This window comes from Podarcis liolepis (genome assembly GCF_965112155.1).
Source record: "Podarcis liolepis genome assembly, chromosome: 6".
NCBI classification, from domain to species: Eukaryota; Metazoa; Chordata; class Lepidosauria; order Squamata; family Lacertidae; genus Podarcis; species Podarcis liolepis.
Genome location: NC_139559.1, coordinates 61,161,652 through 61,187,096, shown reverse-complemented (window position 1 = coordinate 61,187,096; position 25,445 = coordinate 61,161,652). Strand labels below are relative to the sequence as shown.

Sequence of the window (25,445 nt, the reverse complement as noted above, 5' to 3'; positions counted from 1 at the left end):
GCGCTCTGGGAGATGTAGTCTCCGAAGTTTGAAGAACTTTGGTAGTTCAGACCCAGAGAAAACGAGACCGTTGGACACCTCAGTTTCCTAGAATTTTCTTCTTTGGCCAATAATAATGATAATGAATAATGGTAATGGTAATATTTATACCCCGCCCATCTGGCTGGGTTCCCCAGCCACTCTGTGCCCCCTGAATACTGTACAAAATAAATTCTGCTCCTTCTAACTTGACCGCGTATTTTCCTAATAGAGCAAATGACAACACTAAAAATACTTTGCAACTAGCCATAGAGTGCTTGCTTCAGCCCGTAAGTTATATGAGGATTAAGCTGTAGCCAGGCAAACGTTGTGTAGGCCTATCTCTCCGTGCAAACAACTACCAGCTTAACATACAGTATATCCATTTTCTAAATAGGAATACATTGTGACTGTTAAGTATTAAAATTAAGTGCATTTTCATATTTTATGTATGCAGGGCTTTTTTTCAGTTCCGGCACCTCTCAGGTGGGCACCATTGCCATTCTAAGAGAATGAGGGAAGCATTCATGGTGAGTTCCAGCACCTCTTTTTCTAGAAAAATGGCTCTGTACGAATGTATGTATAAATATGTATGTACAGTATGTAGAAATAGATAAAACATAACCTCCAATCAACTCTAAGGTGTATTTCATACACATACATTAAAAACCATTATAATGTACAAATTACTTTTAAAATGATAAAATAAAAGTAAAATATTATCAGAAAAGACCCACACAGAAAGGTTTGCTTTTCTTATAGTTGTCCTACACCTACACTGACCCAAGTAGCCTTGGACTCAGGCACAATTTGGACTTGATACTATTTAGCAGATATAACTAGTCGCCAGCAGATGGCCCTCTTAATGTAAGGTCCTATGTGGATAATTTGCATAATGTAGATCCTCCCAAGCAATGGAATGCTTGTTTTATTTAAAGTTTCTGAGAGAGAAAGGTAAGTTACAGAAAGCAAAACAGGCGTGTGTATACTAGTAGTTCATGGGTCTTCATCTGGGTCAGAAGCCACTGCCAGGCCATGATGTAAGGTGGATCTCAAGCAGCACTACCACCTAACAAATGAATGGTAAAGGGGGGGGGGAATCAAGAAATGGGCCTCCAGATCAAGAAATGTGTTGATAGTGGGTCAGAAAAAGTTGAAAACCAATGTACTAATTGAAAGATAAAACCAAATAAAAGCCACATTTGCCTGTATTATTTTAAAAACCTAAGTCAGGCATGGCACCCACATAATTTTAATTTCAATTTGGCCAGGTTTCCCACTTCACAATAATATGAATGCCTTACTACAATATGCACTGTATTTTAATTATAATTCTTCTAATGGCATCTTTATCCAAAATTTTATTATACCTTTGCACTATGTGTATCTTATTTAAAGATACACTTGTGCTTGCTCACTGCTTTTAAGCTAAAATAGCTACCTTTGGAATTTCTTTCTCATTTCCACTTAACATAGGGAGACTTCTATTGCAGAACTGGCTTTTTCTTTGTTTTGATTATAGAACACTTTTGTGTTTTGAAACTGAAACTCACAATTTTGGAAAGAGGTAAATATCCTGCAAATGCAAAGTCAGGTTGTTTTGTCTCCAATTACAGTCACTGCACAGTCATTTACTTTGTAACCATTGGTTTAAAAGTTAACATAAATAACTATATACTTTGTAACAATTCCTCCTTTCCAAAAATAACATCGCTCATGACAATGAAATAGCCAAAAAAACACCTTGACTGAAGACCTTCAACTTGCAGGATAGAAATGTAATGATAACCATAACCGGTCCACTATTGAAATACCAAGGCCAAATAAATGCTGGAGTAGCTCATCAGCAGACCAAGATTTGTGATAAAAGAAGTAACTGAATTATAAGGAAAGTGAATGATTAAGGAAAGTGTTAACTTGCAAGTTTTTTAAGAGCTATATTCTTACTGTGAAGAGTCAAAGTCTTTAAAGTCAGCGTGCTTGTGACCTTCATTCTCAGCTAAGTTTGTCATGTGGCCCCCAAATGATTATCGATGATGAAGTGTGAGACCGAAAAGGGTTCTTCACCCCACGTTAAGACATATAGTACATATAAACTAATGCAGTAAACATTTAAAATGCAAAAAGAACAAATTCACGTATGTAATTGTGTTCTTTGGAACTCTGTTAAAAAGGATAAATTCTTCCAGTGAAATAGGGTCAGTGGCCCATTCAGTGATTGCACTAATTTAATGTTCCTTGTTGACATATATTCATTTCTATTCACAGTGCTGCACTTAGTGCTATCTGCATCTAAATGCAGTCATTTTTGCCTTCCTTTTACAACAGAACTTTTTGATGAGTGTCTGATTATGCAAACATTTTAAGAATTCACATAGATATTTTGCTATATCAGTATACAGCTACTACTTGCTTTCAGGTCGTTTTCGTCAGCTGAATAAATACTTGCGTAATGTTTCACATCTATCTGCGGTCTAATTCTCCCTTTTAATTTGAAACTCAGTCTTCACTACAAAGCGGGGTGGGAAACATGGGCCCTCCATCTGTTGGACTGCAACTCTCATTCACCCTGACCATTAACCATGCTGGCTGCGGCTGATGTGAGTTTGAGTCTAATAACTTCTGGATGGACAAAAGTTTCCCATTTCTGCCCTACAGTATTCACAGTTTTATAATTTGGCAGAGACGGCCCATTCATGAGGCAAGGTGGGGCTACCACCTCAGGTGGCAGGAACCACAGGGGCAGCAGATCCGGCCTCCAAGGAATGCATCACCTGCTGCCGTGGTGGTGGCAAGAGCTGTTGTGCACTCCTTGGAGGCTGGATCTGCCATCTCAGCAGCCCCTTGCAGTGGCATCTCTGCAGCACCCTCTTGGCAAATAGGAGGAGCTACTGGTCTCCTCTCTCCCTTGTTCCCAATATAGATTTTCTTCCTTGGTGTGGAGGCACCATTTTGTGGTTCGCCTCAGGTGTCAAAATGTCTTGGGCTGGTCCTATAACTAGATGTCCTAGCAGTGCTCCCTGTATTTAATAAGCATATACATGCATGCACCTGCATACACATGCACAAAGAAATACACACACCTTGATATTAAATTCTGTCTCTCCCAAAGCGTAGATCATTAGCTGCAAGCCATTTCCTCAATTTCCAGATAGTGACAGATATAATAAACGTTCATATTAACAACTAACCTCATAGGAAGCTAATGGCCAGAAGTCAATTGTTTAGAAGCTTCCTGTACATGAGGAAATGGGAAAACAAAAGGAGCAATACTAAGTCACAGTTTTGTCTAGAATTCTGCGGAGCCAAATAGGAAGTTGCTGGAAGCCAATGAAGCTCTTACTTCAGAAAAGTTCTATAAAGCAGTATTTAAATGAAATTAATAAATAGCATTCGTGTATACATGTGCTTTCCCTTGATCCTCTCTCCCTCTCCATTGAGGAGGATTAATTCTCCCACCCACCCAGAGGTGTGCCTGGCATCTTCTTCATTATATAGTTTTCCATCAAATGGAGAATATGCATCTCTTTATCCTGGGCTTTGCCAACTGAGATATGTAGTTTTCTAATCCACCCTATTTGTGCGACTCCCAGCTCCCATCAGCCTCAGTCTGTATGGCCAGTGCTCAGGGATAATGGGAACTGGAGTCCAGCAACATCTGAAGGCCCACAGGTTTCCTGCCAGAGACACCACATAATATCTCATATTTTTCCGTCTATAGGATGCCCCCATGTATAAGACTCCCCCCTATTTTGGGGGATAAAAATTTAAGAAAATTAGGGGAGATGGCCCAAAGTTGTTGAGCCTCTCTCCCCAGGCAGCTGTGGACAGGAAACATTCCCTAGATCGTTTCCCCGCACGCAGCGACATTGGGGGAATTTGTGCTTCTGCCAGCCATCCGGTGGGCAGGAGTGCAACCTCCCCTGATGCTGGCGCATGCGGGAAAAAACCCAGGGAGTGCCCCCCTAGAGCAGCGGCATCCGGGGAAGTTGCATTCCTGCCAATGAGCTGGCTGGCAGCATACAGCTTCTCCCTTCCACACAGCTGTGCACAGGGAACACCCCCCAGATCGCTCCCCGCTCGCTGCAGCATCGGGGGAAGCTGCACTCCCGCCAACCACATGGCTGGCAGCCCCCCGCTTCTCCCCCACCCCATGCCACCATCTGTGTATTGGATGACCCCCTTTTTTGACATGATTTTTGAGTAAAAAACCTTGTCCAATACATTAAAAAATACGGTAGGTTAATTGTCATATGCCCCCATTATGTAAATATTGTCTTTAAGAGGAAATGCAAAAGAGTACCTGAGTGATGCAGTGATAAAGCAAAAAGAGGAGTCTGGGTGATACAGGGCCTACATGACAAATGCTCTAATAGCAGCCTTTTTTGAGCAATGCAGAACAATAATTATTTAGGACTAATTAACTTGATGCTATAGTAGATAAGAATTCTGTAAATAATTAAACATATGCAGATAAGCAGGTTTTATAAGGAAGAGAGTATGGTTAGAAAGCAGGTTGAATGTAGCTGGGGAATCACAGTGGGGCAAGTATGTGGGACTTTATGGCTCTCAGAAATGCTGCCTGTCAGCACTAGAGACACAAGATTTGTTGTTCATGTGAATTTTAGTGGATAGTGTTATTTGAAGCGTATGAGGAGCAGGGAGGCAACTCTGGCCCTTTTCATATACTAATTCAGTTTTTCCTTCACTTCCTTTGGTTAATGTTCCATGCACTGAAAAAAATTGAGTCAGACAGTCTGTGATATCTGTTGGTCTTCCTTACAAGGTCATGTATACATTTCTACTAGCCTCATCCATCTGTTATGATTTAAGTTCATTGGCACAGATGTAGTAGCTTGTTACTGAGCTGCAGCTATATTGGAAAATGTAACCTGAAATACTCCCCCCTCCCCATTTGCTTGTTGAGATTCAGTGAGGTGAAAGATTTTATTTAGCTTTTTACAGTAGTTGTATAGAGAAGGTCCTTCAATCTACATTGTGGAACACTGGGTAAACAAGTAGAAGTAGTAGCAGTATGAGCAGTAGTAGCAAGAATTTAAAAGGTATTCAAATTCTGTACTTTAGAGGCTGATATACACTTCTTTATGCTGTTTTCATCATGTATCGGATAAGAAAGCTGAGACTATTTGTTACTGCCCATGATTCTCAGCATTTCTCTACATTGTAATTTGCAAAAATGATTTTTAGTGCTCGTAACATTTTTTAAAAAATAAAAATAAAAGGTAGCTTTATCCTGAGACTTCTCTGTGCATTTTTCCAATGCAGCATGTGCCAGGGTCATATTGTTATTAGATCCTCAACTCATGAATGTTACTCACCAACTTCAGGATTTATTGAGATGTGTTGCATTTAAAACTGATATACACACTTGATTTTGCTTGTCTGGGGGTTCCAGGCCAAGAACGAAGGCAATGTTTCAATGTCACTCACCCACATAACAGGTTGAGCAAACCATCAGAAGTCTAGCAGGTAAGCAAGTGCAAATTGAAGACCAAGACATGCATCAGGTCTGGTAGGTCATTCTGTAGTTTTAAACTCGTGAAACAAGCAATTAGCCTGTCCAGGAAGTCAGGACAGAGTGAAGACAGACACACCATAAATGCAATGAATAAGGAATGAACATTCCCTGCCCTGGAAACAAATGCCTCAGCATGCAGCACATGGGTGTTCAAGCCACTTCCATCAGACTTTACAATATCTATCTTCATCCTTAGAAACCAAGATCACAGATGATAAAGCAAGATGGGGGACAAATGCAACAGGGAAAGCGTTAGGCACTGCATAATTTCTGCAGTGAGGGGCATCAAAGGTAGCACTCCTGTGTAAATAACCTCTTGTGACTCCAAGTGCTCTTACAATCCCAGATGTAGGCATTGCTTGAGGTTACGCAGGTTAAGATACAGGATTTTTTTGGACATGCTCAAAGTTACTCTTCACATTCTCAGGGCTGAGTCATAGCACTGAAAACAGACTGTGTGGCTATTCAGGTTCTTAGGAAGGCCAGAATAGTTAGATGACTAGAAAAGGAAGCCAAGGCAATCTGCTTGTAAGTAAAGTAATAATGTACAATTCCATTAAACTGTCTTCTCCACAGAGGGTGAAAATGAATACATTTAGATTACAGTCTCAGAAGGCTAGAAATAGAAATAAGATGGTTTTTTTAAAAAGCAGAAAGAGTCAGGTTAATTAATAGTGCCTATTCTGGGCACTTCCCATATTACTATTAATAGTTTCCTTCTAGAAATGTAATTGTTCACCATGTGCTCAGCATGCAGTATTAAAATTATATTATGCCTGATACATTTTGTAATTTGATTTTAAAAGCATAAAAAATAATTTACCAATTTCTTCTTCCTTAACTACTGTGATTGTTATATACTGCAAACATATGAATACGACACTAGCTACATTTACATACAAGTTGCAAGATTAGGCTGCAATTTTAAAACACAACTCACCTGAGTGAGTGTTGATTTCACAGCTACAGTGCAATTACAAGCAGGTCTACTCAGAAGTAAGTCCCACTGGGTTCAATGAGACCTACTCCCAGGTAAATGTGCCCTTAACAACAATAATTTATTGGTCACCTTCTAAACAACCGTCTCAAGGCAATTTACACTGAAGGTAATTAAAAGTTGTTAAAAATACATAAAGAATAAATACACTTGAAACAAGCCTAAACTGTACAAAGTAGACCCTTGCAAAATGCCTATTTATCCAGCTGGGAAATGTGGTTGAAACAAAAATGTCTTCAATTGTTTCAGGAAAGTGCAGATATTGAGTGCCTATCATATCTTGACAGGAATACCGTTCCACAAAATAGTGGCAGCCACACTAAAAACCCTGCAAAGTAGACTTCTGAGCTCTTCAGAAAACCACTGCAGACAGTGTATAAAGAAACTGGGCCTGAGTTGCATATATCTTATTCCTATTCATATATTTCAGATGAAGGGATTGTTTTTAAAGATGGGAGGAAAACAAGGACAGAAAAGAAAACAGGGAATGTTTCAGTGTGAGCATAGAAGTTTACATCTTGCCCACTACGTCTTTGTTTAGTCTGCTTTTCCAAGATATAACATTTATTTTAAAATGTTAGCTCTCAGATATGGTGAGTTACGACCTGAACACCTTAAAATATATTATAACAAGACTTTGGCCAACATACCTATTTGGTTCAAATTTACTGGAAGAGGCTTTGTGTGAATCTGTTATGCTAAATTCATGCTGATAGTGCTAGCTTCTGGAATTTGTCACTAACATAACACCTTAGTTGGATGTTACATTGGGCCTCAAATTCTGCACTGTAGTCTAAACAGTGCAATCCTATACAACAAAAGTCCCATTGAGTTTATCAATTCTCCCAGGAGTATATAGACGTGTTTAGGATTGTAGTCTAAATCATCTGGCAGTCAATAGACTGAAAACAGGGCTGTTGCAGACCAGGTCTCAGAAGAGCTTGTTAGAAATGAGGACTGTGGATTATTAATTTTTGTACCCTATGATCACTTACACAAACAATACACATTTTTTCTGCTGACAGCATAATTTTGTTTCACTTCCCTAAGGAAAAAAAAGGTTAGCCTTTTAAGTTTTCACATGGGCCACATGGGCCAAAGTATTGGTTATTTAGAAGATCCCAGAGTGGGGACAGCACACTCATATATACATAGCAAAGTATGACAAAATACTTGATAAACACAACGTTAATGAGTCACTGCAGTGTTGCATGAAATAGCTGTTTTTTGTTTTATTGTTGGCAGCATTACAGTACTGAAATCATATGTGCTTCATACTAGCAAATAACGAAGGCAGCCCTGTCCCTAACTCCACATATTTTAGCAATTTGATTTTTCAGACATTTATCCCCATGTGAAATACTGTCTGCTTTAATGGAATTATTCAGTGTGTGCTGTTAATACCAAGTCAAATCAAAGCAGGACTGAAACCCAGCAATAAAGACAGGATATGACAAAGCAGAGGGAATGAGATAAGCAACATTTCAAAGCAATTTATTAATGAAAACTGAGCACTGACATTTTAAATGTGAGATATTTCAATGTGAATATGAAATAGTAATTAACAATTAATGAAAAAAAGTTTAAATTTGTTACCAGATCAAATATATAAACTAAGTAACACTGCAGAGACCTAGCGTTTATTATATGGACTTCATATAGTGGAATAACATTATGGAATAAACATCTGTTGTTTTCTGCAGATTGTAACCTTCTGTTTTACAATCAGAAGCACCTCTAGCTACCTTATACAAGCTGAACAAATCGTACAAGTCACATATAGGAATACTAGTTTTGCAGTTGTTTGTCCAGATAATGTAAGATCAGGCAATAACCATCTCTCTTGCGGTGACCAATTCCAGATACTCCTCAAAATTCAAGACAAGGCACTTCTGCTGTTCTGCGAAGCTACTTGCCATCCTTTTAAACTGTAGGACCATTCTAAACTTCCAGGGATATCCTGAGCCTTGTATGTGGCAGCCATGGGGGGTGGGCAGGACTTTTGTTAGGGGGGGCAGAACTGACTTGATTGTTCAGTTACTTAAGTATTTCTATTGTTTTACCTATATATCTACTTGCACTGGCATGCTTTCCAACTGCGAGGTTGGCAGAAGGCTCTCCCCTTGGCTATGCCCATGCTGGCAGCTACTGAATTTCTGTGGTTTCAGTGGAGTGGGCTCTCTGACATTTCAGATAATGCCAGTGATGCTGCCAACCAGGGCAGAACTTTGGGACACATGTACAGGGCCCCAACATAGCAGAATGAGCAGGGCAGGCCTGTACAGAGCTTGTCTGATGCTGAGGGTGGGAGTCCTGTTGGACTCAAGTGATAAACTCAAAAAAGCATCCAGTCCTTGGCAAGGCCCCCAGCTGGCTTAGCCCTCCAAGGTCCAGTGCAAGTGTACTCGCCTGTCTCCCCTTCTGCACAGCTGGAAGCAAGGGGTTCCCAAATGGCTGGCTTACCACACTGTAAAGTAAGTGTTACCAGAGAAGGACCCATAAAGAACATTAAGGCCAAATTCCCTAACTGTACCACTGATTTATAGACAGTAAATGTGATAATTCCTTTGCATTGATTTTTGGGGACAGGACAACCCCTACCGTTTTCCTTTTTCTCCCTTATAGTGATGAAGAAGAGCATGTATTTGTTAGTCCTATTTATGGTGGAACCTAAAGGCTGTTTCCCCCCTTCAAATCACATAATTCTAAAATAAAATGACCCCAATCAGGCCTGGGTCTGATCAGTGCTTGCACCGGAAATTGCCTGGGAACCCAATGTACACCACCTTGAGCTCCATAATGGAAGAAAGGTAGAATATAAATATATAACCTTAATAACAATAACTTCTCTGTTATCTAGGGCAGCTTTCTGGAGAAAGCAAGGATGTGAAGGCAGTTAATACCACGGTGGAATAAAGAAGAGAGCCCTTTCACTTTCTGTTCTATCAGACTTCAGTCACTGAAGGGAGGCTGCAAAGAGGTACTGTAATGGTAACCAAACACTTCACGTGGTCCTCAGCGATGGTAGGCTAAGCTTGAAAAGCATGAAAAGTCGGGCGAGGAAAGAGAGCTAGGGGGTTGGACTAGATGACCCTAGTGGCCCCTTCCAACTCTACGATTTCATGTAAGGAAGAGGCGGTGGGTGGTTTGGGAAAAGTCAGGAATAACAAGTAGAAGTTTATCATAAGTGGGGTCAATAGCAAAGCTACGGAGAAAGGGGAAGTGGCAGAGGGAACTGGGAAGGGTATTTTGAAGTGTGCGTCGTGGTAATTCCCCCCTCTGTATTATGATTATGCAGCACTCGCCCTTATGACACAAAACCAAAGCCGCTTCCGAAAAGAGGCGCAGCTTAGAAAGTGGCGAAAAACCAACCAACGAAACTTCAGTATTCCTGCTTGTTTTAAAGTTTCCAGCCTTAAAACCCCCAAACCTGAGATAGCGTGCAACTAGGAAAAATAACACAAGACTCGCCAGGCACCAACCATTTCAGTTTTAATGACGGGCGACGGCGAGAAGATGATAGGATCCCCCCTCAATCCTCCTTCCACGCCTCCGCAGGTTCTTTTCGGACGCGGGTTCCCACAACCCCACAAACCTGCATCTCTTCCTCCCTCCGTCTTCCTTGTGGGCGGAGCAGGAGCCCGAAAGCCCGGTCAGGAATTCAAGAGGGAGGCTCCCAGCTTTGGGAAGTGGAATCACGGCTCTGCCCCCGCCCTTTGCCCCATCTCTTTCCCTGGAGCTGGGCGGAGGCGCGCCCTCCCTTCCCCTCGATGACTCGTCCCCTCCGCGAGGCGGGATGAGCCCGGATCCCAGCCCCTCCCCCGCCCGCGAGAGATTTGGGGGCGAGCGGGACCACCCCTCCTCAGCCTCTCCTCCTCCCGTTTGCCTTGGCCGGGCCATATATACGCGACGAGAGGCGCATTCTCCTTTTTTCCCTTGGAAAGGGAGGCCTTGCACCGGCGGGCGGGGACGCGCAACGCCGTGTGGCTGCGCGGCGCTCCTGAGCATTACGGCGCCCATTCCTGGCTCCTTTGACTTGTTCTCCAGCGGCGGCGGCGGCGGCGGCGGCGAGGGAAGCTGGAAGCGCTTTTGCTTTTGTCGATCCTGAGCAACCATGGCCGAGCGCCGCGCCTTCGCGCAGAAGATCAGCAGGTAAGGCGGGCGGCGCGCAGACCAAGCTGCGGGCCCCGCGGGCTTTGCTGCCGGAGGAGCTGCCACTTGGGCTCTGCAGGCGAAGCGCCAGGGGCCTAAGATGCCGCCTGTCTCCGTGCGCCTCTCCCCGAGGCAGCCTGCGGGTGGCCGGGGTGCTCTTGGGGCGGGGAAGGGCTCGCCCGGCGGGTGCTGCTGCTGCGCGCTCCGGGCTGGCCCTGGTCCTGCCAGGAGTCACACCCTCTCGGTCCTCGGGTGCCCCGCGTTGCCCGGGGGCGGGGAGCATTGTGCGCTCGCGTGTTATCGCAAAGGGCGTTGCGCTCTCTTCGTGACCCCGATCTGCAGGGACCTTCTGTCTGCCGAGCACCCGGCGGGTGGGCGGGGCGCCTGGTGGGGTTTCTCCTCGATCTGGCAGAAAAAGCGAGCGAGGGTCGTCCCAGGGCTTTGCCGTACTCTGGGTTCTGCGTCGGAGGGAGGTGGCTGCATTGTGTGATTGCGCCGTGCTTTGTGAGCTGCTTGCAAGTGCACGGGAGCAAACCCCAAGCATGCCGTTCGTTTATGCGCTGGCTTAAAAGCAGCTGTGCATGCATTGTCCTTTCCCCCCTCTTTATCTTTGCATTCGGCGAATCGTGTGCAGGCCCCTTTTGTCTTGCATTGTTCCCCGGATTGGTGTAGCAGGCTGGTGTATTTGACTCCCACTTGTCCTTATGCCTGTGAATTGTGTTCGTCAGAGTGTGGTTCTAAGCTGCCTACTGTGCTGTGATCTGGTGAGGTGCGCCACGGCTTTGCCTTCAAGGTTGTGATGTATGTGCCTGAGGGAGCTGGTGATGCGTGCATTATACACAAAGGGGAATCTGGGATGGGTTCTCGGTCATGTGCAGAACACACAATGATGTTTTCTTGTCTGCTATACAGCATGGTAAGCATCTCTCATTCCACGGAATAAGGTGGAGAGCAGTATTCAGGCCTGATGTTCAGGGGATGCAAAACCCTCTGAAATTCTTTGCTGTCTTTCAACTGTCAACCTGCCCCGGAATTGTAGTGTCCCTTTCCTTAAGTTCTTTCTTCACAGCAACTGGAAGGACTATAAATGTGTCAATGTCTTTATTTCCTGCTAGCTTCCCTGCAAGATGGTTAAGAGTTTGTATATTCTTCACTTTCTCTTTTATGAGGAAATACTTTCTATATATCTGAGGTGTCTGTTGGTACCATCTTAGTTATACTTAGTGAAGTCCAGTTTGCAAGTTAGATTATTAGTCCAAGGAAAGTGTTGCAATGAGCAGTATATTGGGGTGGGGATTTACAGTGGTACCTTGGGTTACATACGCTTCAGGTTACATACGCTTCAGGTTACACACTCTGCTAACCTAGAAATAGTGCTTTAGGTTAAGAACTTTGCTTCAGGATAAGAACAGAAATCGTGCTCCGGTGGTGCGGCGGCAGCAGGAGGCCCCATTAGCTAAAGTGATGCTTCAGGTTAAGAACAGTTTCAGGTTATGTATGGACCTCCGGAACAAATTAAGTACTTAACCCAAGGTACCACTGTATATGGAGTAGAGGAGCCATTGCCATATTCTGTATGCTGAAGTTCACTACTCCACCTATACACAGTGCTGCCTCAGTAACTTTAGAGCTGTTCCATCTGTGCTTCTTTGAACTACTGGCACACATTTACAGTGCATTCCTTTGCATGTTTACTCAGAGGTGAATCCCTTTCTCTCTACTAAGTGTGTTTTAGACCACATTTAAAAGCGGCATCATACCACTTTAACAGTCCTGGCTTCTCCTGGGAATTGTACTTTGAACAATTCTCAGAACCCTTAGCAGAGACCCTTCTTCCTTTTACAGAGGTACACTTCTCAGAGTTCCCTGTGTTAAATGAATAGAGCGCATGTGGCCTAGATTACAGCTGTAAATTGAGTAATGGGGAGATTTTAAGGATAATAGTCCTCCCTACATGCATGTATGTTTGGGTAGGTGATGCTAATCTACATTACTGGCTTTCAGTTCATGACCAAGGAAGTAGTAATAATTCCAGATTAAAGGGTTATGCCCCCTTAGCTTTCCCCACCCTGCTAGATATTATTCAGGCACCCCCAAACTCGGCCCTCCAGCTGTTTTGGGACTACAACTCCCACCATCCCTAGCTAATAGGGCCAGTGGTCAGGGATGATGGGAATTGTAGTCACAGAACCACTGGAGGGCCGAGTTTGAGGATGCCTGTTACAAGTAACAAAATGTTGCAGAGTAAATTCTACTTGTTTCAGTTCACCATGCCCTCTTCCAAAACATCTATTCCACCCCTTCCTCAGATATTCTGTGGCTACTGAGCATGCTCATTTCTCTTTGGGATGCTTTTTTTGGGGGGGGGGGGAAATGTTGTCCCAATTTCCCCCCTAGACTTACTTTCTTTTACTAAATACTTCTGTATTCCTGCAGACTGTTTGGTTCCCCCGAGCATTTTTTTTTATCTGTCTCTTGTTTCTCATAGTCTTTGGGCTACAACACTCCCCAGCTGAGTTCCCTATTAGAGAGACAGATAGTGATAAAGGATTGGGGGCAGGATGCAGTTAAGAAAACCTTCCTTCCTGGTGCATTTTGCCATGGGAGCTGATTGTGCCATGGGAGCAACTCTACAGTTAAGGCAAGTGAGTTCCATTTGAAATTAAATAGATTTCCACTTAGGCTCCCAGGCAATTTATTATTATTAATCTCTCTTCCTCACCTTCCCCAACAACTAGAAATAACTGTGTCTGAGAATCTGGGGATCACAGGTTGCAATTCTAAGCATGCATACCGAAGAGAAAGTTCCATTGAAATCAATTAATATGTTTGCAGTGATGCAACTTTATTTCACCCCTCACCAGGGGAACGAAAAGAATCTGTTTTGCTTATTAGAACACTGAGTGATTGATCAAGTGCTCTTGCTAACGCTCTTCTCTTAAGTAGTGACTGCATCAGATTGACATTGGCCGGTTCAATTGTAGCTATTCAGAAGGCAGGAGCCAGAAGAATGTTACTTTCACCCCTTGTGAATGGCAAGCTCTGGCAGCAGTGACTGAATCTATTCATGGCAGAGGACCACTCCAAAGGAAAAATGGGGGGGGGGAGGAGAAGTAGAGTGTCAACCTTTTTTGTCCTTAACTTTGTTTATAGGGAAAGGGAAAATGCTGGAAGAGACCAGAAGTGACGAACTGTCTGTATTTGATCCCTGTGTATTCCTTATTTTTTTTTTTGCAACAGCAGCAATAAGAGAAATATATTCAGGTATATCCATAAGAAGTGGTGATGTATCAGAAGGGAGAAGGCCCTACAACCAATTTTGGAATTTATTTTTATGCATTTTATTTTTTATTTATTTATGAATTGCTTCCCATGAAAACACCCTGAAGTGTTTAATAATTAAAATACATCAATATGTAGTAAAGACATATACAGTATAAAGCATTTTCAAATCCAATTCAGATGCAGACTGGGATAAGAACTTCTTTATAGAAGGCTTGCTGAAAAAGAAAGGTTTTCAGTAGGCCCTAATAGGAGGGTGCTGCGCTAAAAGCCTGATTCCTCCAACGTACAGATTTCTGTCCCAACACTGAATCTCCCTCTTACATATGGTGCCTTAAAACATCTTTGAGACTCCTGGTGAAAACTGTTCAAGTTTTTTTGTTTTTGTTTTAAAAACAATCATTTAGAAGCCATGAAAAGTTTTCATTGTTCTTGAAATATTGATATCTCAGAAGTTGAAATTTTAAGTCTTAGGCCCCATGCAAGCCATTTATAGCCTCTGGTTTTCTTCATGCTGTGAACAGCTGCTCATGTTGTACAATTAAACCATTCCACAAAATACGTAGATATTCTCGGTAGTAAAATTAGATTCTTACCAGAATCCAGTTTTAATGGGTTTGAACAAAAGTTCAAAATGCAAAGCCTTTCTGTCTTTCTTGGTTCTTATGGAAAGTAGCAAAATTCACAATGATTTTTAGTGGTGGTAAGGATTCACTGCAGTCTGCAACTGGTTATGTGTTGGCTCGGTACAAAGCCTGAATTGCTTTTCTTTTTGGCCGCTTGCTCAGCTGATGTTACCAAAAGGAGTGCTTTATTACATTTCTTTTTTACTTCTTAAGAGCTACTTTTCACATAACTTTTTAAAAACTTGGTCATACTTTTGAAAGCCACATCTGTGCCTGCGGATATATGGAAAATGTAATTTGGAAAACACTAGGTAAGAAATCCAAAGGTCTTATGGGTGTCTTTAGCTCAGTTGGGGTGACTTTGAGCAAAACTGAGGAATGGGGGAAGGTATTTTGGCAAAAATATTGCTGGTGCAAATTGGGCCAACATTGTCAGAGCTTTTCACAAGAAACAGCTTATAGTTGGGTGCTATAGAATAGGAATGATGAGGAGTGTAGTCTGTAACATGTGGAGGGCACTGTTGGCTGTCCCTGAAAAACAATATACAGTGGTACCTTGGTTCCCAAACTTAATCTGTTCCGGAAGTCCATTCCAAAACTGAAGTGTTCCAAAACCAAGCTGCGCTTTCCCATAGAAAGTAATGCAGAATGGATTAATCCGTTCCAAACTTTTAAAAACAACCCATAAAACAGCAATTTAACATGGATTTTACTATCTAATGAGATCCATCAAATGAAAACAATAATGTACTACAGTCACACAGTCAATCAGTAGCTGAACTGGGTTCCAAATAGTCACAAAACAAAACAACCCGCAATGAACACCCCCCCCCCAAAGCACAAAATAAATAGTAAAAACAAACAGACCTCAGCGTAACATTCAAAACTGAGCACATTCGGCTTCTGAAAAATGTTCACGAACAGGAACACTTACTTCTGGGTTTGCAGTGTTTGGGTTCCAAGTTGTTTGAGTACCAAGGCGTTTGAGTACCAAGGTACCACTGTAATCATAATTTTAAACATAGTACACATACTTGAATTATGCATATAAGGACAATAGGGGTGTCTTTTTTAATCACTTTTCATTTTTAAAAACACTGAAAGTCTGCAGTTGCAGACTTTCAAAAGCAGTTTCCAAAATTTACATTTGGTCTTTTTTGGTCTGGACTTTTCATATACTGTCAACGAACCTTTGTTTCAGAAAAAAACCCCTCTCTACATATAATTATCTCATTGAATCACAAATGTGGTAGAATATTTGGTTAATTATTTTTCTCCTTTGTGACAGTCTTTGAAAACTAATTCCATATCCTTTGGTAACATAAACAGTTCCATCCTTTGATAATATTAGAAGCTACGTTTTCTCTTGGCGGAGGATTGTGGTTGCATCCTGGTAACAATTTGTAGACAAATTCCAGAGGCTTTATTTTTCCCCCTGCTGCCAGTGAATTCCTAGAAATGAATATATGCATCCCACTAGAAAAGGTTACACATGTTCCATTAATAGACTCAAAGTGCTTTTAAGGCAAATCATCTCTTCTTATGGCTGTAAAGTTAACTCATTCAGGAGTTGCCCACCTTTTTGGGCCAGTGGGCACATTTTGAATTTTGAGAGAGTGCTAAGGGTACCAATCACAAAATACCTGCTGCTGGGATGGGGGGTGGTTGTGGCCCAACATGAAATTGCTGCTGTGAGGGGCATGACATAACACAAAATGAGAGAAAAAGCCACTTATTTTGCTGACTTCCTTGAACTGCAAAAATGAGAGGAGGTCCCAACCAAATGCATAGCTAGTGAGCTCTCTTTTCGTCTGAAGCCTAGTTTAGTATATGAGCAGGAATGGGGAACCAACAGCCCTCCAGATGTTGTTGGACCACAACTTCCATTATCTCTGACCATTGGTGATGCTGGCTGGGGCTGTTGGGCATTGTAGTTCAACACCTGGAGGCTGAAGTTTCTCCATCTTACCTAAAGGAATAATACAGAAGAATTGGCCACCACCTTTCTTCACTGCTTAATACATGGAATTTCAGTTTACAGCCAGGCTTTATTAAAGAAAAGGAGGTCTGCCTGTGAACAAGATCTAACATATGATAGGGAGAGTTGGATGAACCAAAATCTACTCCTTATAGTTACTAAATACGATGCTGTTGCAGACAGTTCTATTCAGGGGGCTAAGGAAACATCTGCCCTCCCTATGAGGACACAGCAATAAAGAACACAAGAAGATCCCTTGTGTCCCATCTTAGTCATCATCCTGTTTTCCCACAGATCAGATGTCTCCAGGAAGCTTGCATATAGGGTGTGAAGACAACAGTCTTCCCTGCTCTTGTGTCTGTACCCCATCTTTGAAACTTGGAAGTTCTTCTTGGTTACTGTGGGGAAATAGCCACTGATAGGTCCATAATAATAACAACCCTGAACTCCTGTATAGCTTTTTCAAGTGTTCAGAGTGCTTCTCAAACATGCAGTCATTATCCACACAACAACCAGTGATGGGGGACCTCCAGATGTTGAACTCTAACTCCAGTCAGCCACCATCTGCACAGTCAGGGATTTGTCAAATCCTATTTTAAACCCATCTGAGTTTAAGAGCTTTAGGGACATCCTGTAACAGTGAATTTTACACATTTAAATATGCTTTTAATGAAATATTGCTCCTGTTTGTCAGTCCTGCATCTCCTGAAAATTTCAATGGATAACCGTGAGTTCTTGTGTTATGAACATACTTCTTACTCTTAACAGTTTATCTCCTGTACTCACTCATGTCTATTCTCTTTCTGGCAAACAATTACCTCCACTGCTGGCCTAGCATTTCTTTTACATTGCTGGCTACTTTGATGATCCCTGTGATGAAGGTGTTGTCAATTTCATGCTTTAAAGGCTTTTAAAGCCTCCTCTCAAACATCTGATGGACTCTGAAGAGGCTATCAAACTCTGGCAGTCTGTATGCTGATTATTAAGATTTAAAGCAGCGATGGTTTGGAGAGGCAGTGCAAGAATTTATGGACCCGTGTCACTTGGTGACTAATCCTTCGTAGGTCTTATGCCTAGTCTTGTTTCTGCATAGGGCTTTGCGTAGTCAGACATTTTCTGAGTGAGGGCTTTGGGTCAAACTATAGAAGAAGGGCAAGTTTGCAGTGCATATATTTATTTCATGAACAAGAGGATAATCCTTGCCTTCTTGTTATTAATGAAAGGTAATACTTTAGCATTCAGAAGTAAATTACTTTCTGAATCATGAGGTAAAGTGAAAATTTGTAAAGAACAATCCACTCCACCTCCGCCACGTCAGTTTGGGAGGAGGATTGGATTAGGCAGAGGTGTCCCTCATCCCAGCTCTCTTAGCTGGCCTTCTGTTGTCCACTAAATGTGAGTGTGGGAGCCAATGGAAAGCCCTGAAAATGGGACATTTTGAGAGACGCAGTAGAGTTAAGCCAGTCTTGCTACCATTGTAATAGCACTGGGGATCAGGGTTCATCCTGCCTTCCAGCTACCATGAACAGATGTGACAGTGGTTCCAACTCTTTCCAAAGCCCTTCCATCAGGAAAAGGGAGTTAGGATTTCTCTCACCATATTGCTTGTTGCTCCTTGGAAGCTTCAGAAGTGGGAAGGTCTATAGGACAAGAATGGGCTGGGCTCTCCGGTTGCTACTCTGATTGTTTTAAAACAAACAGAAACTAAACCAAAGAAAAACTGGCTGCACTGTCATTTAATATGATTCAAGACTCTGATAAATTTAAATGAATATAGCAGAACATTTCTGTTCCCCATCTGTTTTCCCTCTCTAATTTCTTCCATATTAACTTCTTGGTATAAACTGAGTTTTTTTGGGTTGATACAGGTTCATGTAGTTCAGTTGATAATCTAAAACTTTTAAAGAATAAATTAACAAAATAAATAAATAATGGAATTTGACTTGCATACATACAATCTAATACATGCATAGGCTACATGGCAATGTATCATGGATGGAGCCCTGATGCTCTGCAAATATTGGCATTTTTAAAAATGCTGTTACTAAAAGCAGTGTCCTATCATATTTGAGTAAAATTACCTTTTCATTCTAGAACTGTGGCAGCTGAAGTCCGGAAGCAGATTTCAGGACAATATGGTGGATCACCGCAGCTTCTCAAGAACCTTAATATTGGAGGCAGCATTTCCCACCATACAACTGTAAGTAATTTTTTATATTCATAAGAAAGCTGAACTGGTGCAGAACACAAACTGCTTTAATCTGGCTTTCCTATACGTAAGAGCAAGCATGCTTGCTGGTTTCTAGATTGCACTCTTAGCTATGGATGCTGAATGTGTGGATACCCAAATCTGTCTTCAAGTGTGAAGTGCATGTCCAAGAAAACCCGAGGGCATACCCTTTTGCAATACTTGGAATTGGCAAGGAGGTTTGGCCCTTTTCTGAGTGCCTTAAAGGAGCGTATCTGTACCCAGTTTCTAAATTTCGTCTTCAAAGGTGGTGGGCATGTCTAGGAAACGAATGTGCCTGGATGTATTATTAATTACACAAAGGAGATTGGGATGTGTGAGTTCTTGTGCTAGATTTCGTGTATGTAGTGTCCCCTGGAACAGCAGCATAACTAGGGTGAGCAATATGGATTTTTGCCCAGGTGCAGCTACTTGTAGTAGGATGTGGGATTTGCTTGGCTGCAGACTTGGATACTGTCCAGAATACAAAATTGGCCAGGTAAAGCTCTCTTTTAAGAGATACATATAAAGGGTTGCATTCAAGAGTTCCTTCTGCATATTCAAGACAGCTGGGGTAGCTCAGTTGGTAGAGCACGAGTCTTTAATCTCTGGGTCATTGGCTTGAGGCCCAGGCTGGGCAAAATATCTCTGCATTGGACTTGACCCTCGTGGTCCCTTCCAACTCTGCAAAGTCTAAGATTCTAAGGCATCTCCCCTGTATTCTGGCATTCCCCTCCTCCTGCTACTGCAGCCAAAATTCTGCTGCAGCGGAATTTTGGAGAGCTGCAGGGACTGCAGTGGGAAGAAGTAGCAGGTAAAATCCTGTTGGACTTCCTCTCTCTTAATTCTGGATGCTTCCCTTCCTTGGTTAAGTGTTTTTGCTATATTTTTGTGGCTACAAACTTAGGGATGTATCCAGCATCACATGAGCGGAGTTCTGCTTGCACAATGAGACTTCTCTTTCATAAGCTTTCCCAGTGTGCACCGAAATCTGTTCTAGAGGGTTTCCTGGCCCTCTATAGCAAATCTTGAGGATGCGCTGGGAGCTGCAGAGGAGAGAAGGGAAAAGCTGCTTTGCACAATTGGAAGTATGTGAGCCACAACACTGAATCCCTTATCAATCCCCATGCATGACATCAGTCTCTTCTAAAGCCCTGAAAGATTACTGATTATTTAAGATATTGGAAACAACTTTTGATTGTGTAATTATCCCTACACAAATTTCACAATAGGTACATGTTTCTTGGATATTATTAATCTAAAAAGATTAAAAACAAGTAGCTGATTCTTCAAGATGTTCCGAACTAACTTTAGATTAAACAGGATTGGCTGTGAGGAAGAGTTGGAGATGTATTTTAAAAATTTAAAATAGCTGCATATTCAAGAGAGTGTTGTTAGTTTCCAGAATGGGAGCACTGTTGGTTTGCTGCCTCACTTCCTCAGAAAATTAACAGAAGGAGATAGCTAATGTACCCCTGACATTTCTTGTTGAGATATTCAGCCATAAATATTAAGGTAGAGCAAAGGAGGATTTAGGAGAATAGAAAACAGTGTTGTTAAACTCATCCCAAGCTGTTATAGGTTGTAGTTCACGTCTTGAATACTCCCACTTACAAGTATTCCCAATGAACGAGGTGGCAGCAGTGCAGCATAAGGGTTATGCATTGCAGCCCGTTGCCTCCCCACGCTGAGTACCTTTAATTATTGGCAATTGTGTTGTGTATTCACGCTCAGTTCGTGCAATCTATGACAGGGCAGTAACTCTAATGAATTATCTGACTATGCAGTGATACGCTAGACTGCAAATCACCTGACAGGTAATGTAAAAGTCATGTTGAAATTAAATAAAAGGTAGTGCATTTGTTAAATCTTGTTTCATTTAAATATGAAAAGGTCAACGACTCTTACTCTTTCCTTTCATTTCTGAGGCATTTCTTTGAACGTTTGCCATTGCCCAATGGGGCACTAGAATTAGAGCAAGATTTATCAAGAGGGCTGGTGAGAATTCATTCTGCCATCTTGTGGCACTGTCTAGAAAAAGTATCCGCGCTCTCCTTTCTATACACCTCCACCAGCTATACTAATAGAGAAAGGAACAGTTGACTGGATGAGAGAGACTTTGAGACCCAGTTAAGTCTGCAAGACAGATAGCGATCACATCCCTAGGCATTTCTGCATCAAGCGCAACCTGTGGAGATGCAAGCATTGCTGATTGGTCATTAATTAATTAAATAACAAAGGCACTTATCAGGACTAAATCTTTCAGCGCTGATGTAAAATATTTTTTGCATTCAGCTTAGACACATCTGTATAAGATAGTTCCAGTTTAAATGCATCACTAAATGCAAATAGGCTTCTTATGAACACACTCTTGGCGGCCATCTCTGTAAAATTGCCATTCAAAACACTGCTGAAAGATAGGATGCAGCCAATCTGCATATTTAATCTTTGCTGATTAGTTATATATTCAATGTGTGTGTGTGCATTGCATACAAGCAGGTCGGTTAATTTCACCTTTAGGCAAGCATCCTCATTCCTGAGCTACCAGAGAAAAATAGGAGGCATATTTTCTTTTTTCTTCGTACTAAGTTTCCTTCCAGCTCCTAGAACAGGTTTTTCCCTCCGTGGCTGTCTCCCTCTGTGCCTTGCTTGACATTTTATTTTCAGAAGGAAAAAAAAAAGCCTCAGAATTTTGGAATTGTGACAGCCTTTTCTCATCAGCTGAGTTCTTCAACCATTTTAAATTGCCAAGAAACTAGCACTGTTAAACCTAAAGGCACGAAATTATGAGTTGGCTGCTCAGAATAAAAATTAAAGTGCTTTGATAACACACTGAATTGGAGTCTTCTAGACCTCAATCAAGGGATGCGGGTGGCGCTGTGGGTAAAACCTCAGTGCCTATGGTATGATCGTATGGTCGGCGGTTTGAATCCCCACGACGGGGTGAGCTCCTGTCGTTCGGTTCCAGCTCCTGCCCACCTAGCAGTTCGAAAGCACCCTTAAGTGCAAGTAGATAAATAGGGACTGCTTTATAGCGGGAAGGTAAACGGCGTTTCCGTGTGCTGCGCTGGTGCTGGCTCGTCAGCTGCAGCTTCGTCACGCTGGCCACGTGACCCGGAAGTGTCTTCGGACGGTGCCGGCTCACGGCCTCTTGAGCGAGATGAGCACGCAACCCTAGAGTCGGACACGACTGGCCCGTACGGGCAGGGGTACCTTTACCTTTACCTAGACCTCAATCAATACTTCCATGGCTTGTTTGGTTGGCAAACTCCTGGTAAATGTGCAGTCCAGAGAATGATGACTGGTTACATTTTTCTTCCATGCTGCCTTCCAAAGGGCTCAATCATGTGAGATAGTGACTGACTCAGAGTCAACTAGTGTGTGTCATGGATATGCAGGAATGCAACCCTGATCTTCCTCTCCATTGAAGTTCAACACTGTATGTCGACCTTCCCAACCTGGACTTTAATTCAGCTGAACCCCATCCATCATGACAAACGGCCAGGGGAGATGGGAATTGCTGTTTTTTAACAAAGTGGAGGGCATCAGGTTGGAGAAGCCTGATCTGTCACATGCCTGAGTCTAATGCTGTCATCCTTCCAGAAATACTTATGGAGACCTGGAGGAGGAATTTCAACAGTCCCCAAGTGAAAAGTTACTAGCATTATTGCCTTGTGGTTAATAGTGGCTGTGCGGTTTTTAGTTTTGTGATGGTCTTTGGCTCATTTATGTGTTTTGTTTTTTCTTACGTTGCATTGCTTGGGTTGTTTAAGATTATAATGCTGAATTTACTGAACAGGTAGTGACCATTTCATGTGTGGGTTCTGTTCCTGCCCCCATGCATATTGGTGGAGCATGTCTAAGCACCCCCATTAACCTCTCTTTCATGTCCAAAAGGACCTGTGTGTTAGCAATCGCACATCAATTGGACATGCCTAAAATGGTCCCTGCCTGTATTTTGATCTGTATGTTGCCTAAGGTAATTTTTTAATGAAGTGATTAATAAATAAAATTACAAATTATACTTGTCTTGTTTCTCAGTCCTACTGTTTTAGTGCAGGCAAGGCCAGAGTCTCAGTAGAAAAACTCGGATGCCCTTATTTCTCTAGGGAGAATGGAATTTAGCACATGAGAATCTATGCCTTTAAGAAAAACAAATCCAGTTAAAAAGCGAGAATTCTGGCAGGGAAAATGGATGTTCATCAACTTAAATTTATCATATTCCCCGCTGTCATTTTGTTTTCTTAGAAAAAGCCTGCAGTAAAAGGTGTTCATTTACCAAAGCATCAGGAAATCCCACCACACCCAGGAACATTCTTCTGTATATTAACAGCGGTTATTAATGTTTTTTCTTGTGTGTTAATCCCCACAGCCCCACTTTAGTGTGGTTCTTATAAGTTACCAGTTTCCTTTCTTCACAGTAACTCCTATGAGTTTACCAGGGAGAGCTTCAAAGGCTACACCTTTTCCCATTTGGAAGCAGCTGAATATCTTACATTTATCAATGTTATGCGGATAATATAGGCACAAGTGTCTTTCAAGCCTTGGCTACATGGCCACTTAAGTAAACACCTGAAATTTGATTTGCCTTCCTGTAAATGTATGAGTAGCCAGCAGCTGTAGGGTTAAATTTACTGTCTGTCTTCTGCTGCTTAAGAACTTTATTTGTCTTTGAATATAGTAGAGCAGACTTTGATCTTCTTCATCTAATGCCTTAGATTTCCCCCCTCCCTCCTTTGTTTGGTAGTACAAATGCTGTCTTGGTGATTGAGCCAAGTAGGTCAAGCACCCATTGTTGTTATTTCTCTTTGACTGGCATGTTTGCTATTGTTCTTTAATAGAGAACGAAACATGATTTCAGGGGTTTGAAAGCCACTGGTAAATAGAAAGATTTCCACTCCCAAATTTTGTTCTTTTTCTGTGTCAGCACAGGTCCCTTGTATGGGTAAAACACACTTAGGTGCTTTCACAATTAGCTGTTTAATCCTTGGCATTTCAAATTCAAAGGATTTCTGGTTGCAGAACTAGAAAATACTTTTTCCTGGCACCTTTAGAGAGCTGTTGCCAATCACCATAGGATTAGAATAGAATAGATAGTCGCATAACCCAACTCCGTATAGCAGGGGTAGGCAACACAAGGCCCATGGGCCAGATGCGGTCCAATCGCCTTCTCAACCTGGCCCGCAGACGGTCCAGGAATCAGCGTGTTTTTACATGAGTAGAATGTGTCCTTTTATTTAAAAAGCATCTCTGGGTTATTTGTGGGGCATAGGAATTCGTTCATTTCCCCCTCTCCCCAAATATAGTCCGGCCCACCACATGGTCTGAGGGACAGTGGACCGGCCCACGGTGAAAAAGGCTGCTGACCCCTGCTGTATAGGGTAGTTCCTTATGCTCATACATACTGTTTGATGATACTTGCATTTTCAGTAAGAGTTTGTTATTAGATATTGGAGATTTTGTGATATGTGCAAATTCCATCAAAGATAACGCACCGTAGACGTCACCATACAGGACTTTTGTAATAGCAATTTGGAAACTTGGAAAGCTGCAGGGCAGTTAAAACTTACTTTAAGAAAACACTGAGTTTGATTTAAATCTCAGTTGTGAATAAGGTATAAATTAAAAAAGTAAAGACAAATTGTTTTTTTAAAAATAAATATTTTCTTTTTTAAAAAATCTTGGTTTAGAATGAATTTTTACCCCCTCGAATTTTTTTGGCACAGATTCCAGTGTTTTGTGAATGCCCCTTTTTTGCTACAATGCATTAGTAATGATCGCACAGAATAAAAGCCACTGAAAATAGAATGCAGGTTGGAGCATTTGAGATGCTCTTAGAACAAAAGGCTCTTAGACCTGTTCTTTTGATTCACTTGCAGCACGTTTGGTTCCGCCTTGACAAAATAGCTTGTGCATCAAACCCCAAGACACTTTAAAAATGAAACGGCACTAGGAAATACAACAGTGTTGTATGGATGGAATAACAGATAGACATGCTTAGCTAACACATTGCTCATGTTGTAGCAGATGATACGGCAGGGATGCAGGTAGGAGAGCAAATGGAAACAAGTGTTGGCTGGCTAAAGGAAGCACTAAAATACTGCAAAATACTGTGTTTGACATCCAGGGAAGGACAAAGTCGATAGGAATCAGAGTTTTATTTTCGAGCTAGTAAGGGGACATAACAGTGAAGAATAACAGAGCCTTAAAGACAAAACGCTTGAGCGTCCTTGTAACAGTCCAGTTATAAACATTTGAGACAGGGTTTTATAATGCAAGCACTGACAACCTTAACTCTACCTGTGCACGCTTCCCAACGGAGCCGGGTGAAGGATAATAGTTTATATAAACTCAATCTATCAAGCTGGTATCTTATTTTAGTTAAGGGCTGTGTGCACATTTATATAGATATAATATATGTATATCTTTAAGATGGCAGTTCCCTCATAAGAGCTGTGAACCGCTGAAGAAGGCAGAATGTTTATAGCAATTACTGGAATATGCCAAAGGTAGTCATGATGAGTGGCTCTTTGTTCTGGTGCAGCTGATGGAGCTCTTTCCCAGTTATTTTAATACAGCTGTAGAAAAACACACAGAGCCAATCTGGTGTGCCTGCACAGCCCTGA

The 25,445-nt window shown here is 42.0% G+C and overlaps 1 protein-coding gene across 18 annotated transcripts in view; it reads left to right on the top strand.

Annotated features, from left to right (window-relative positions):
- Positions 1-22: 22 nt before the first annotated feature.
- DOCK7 (dedicator of cytokinesis 7) overlaps positions 23-25,445 on the top strand; it is a 117,599-nt gene continuing 92,176 nt past the window's right edge. For 7 of the 18 annotated variants that reach the window (XM_083510212.1, XM_083510211.1, XM_083510210.1 and 4 more), the window contains exons 1-4: positions 23-137; positions 476-548; positions 9,420-10,706; positions 18,687-18,792. In XM_083510212.1, coding sequence (XP_083366338.1) covers positions 10,669-10,706; positions 18,687-18,792 — 144 coding nt within the window. In that variant the 5' untranslated portion in view covers positions 23-137; positions 476-548; positions 9,420-10,668. Of the gene's footprint in view, positions 138-475; positions 549-8,177; positions 10,707-18,686; positions 18,793-25,445 lie in introns of those variants that run through there. The other 11 variants (XM_083510221.1, XM_083510219.1, XM_083510217.1 and 8 more) reach the window with 5 other exon arrangements.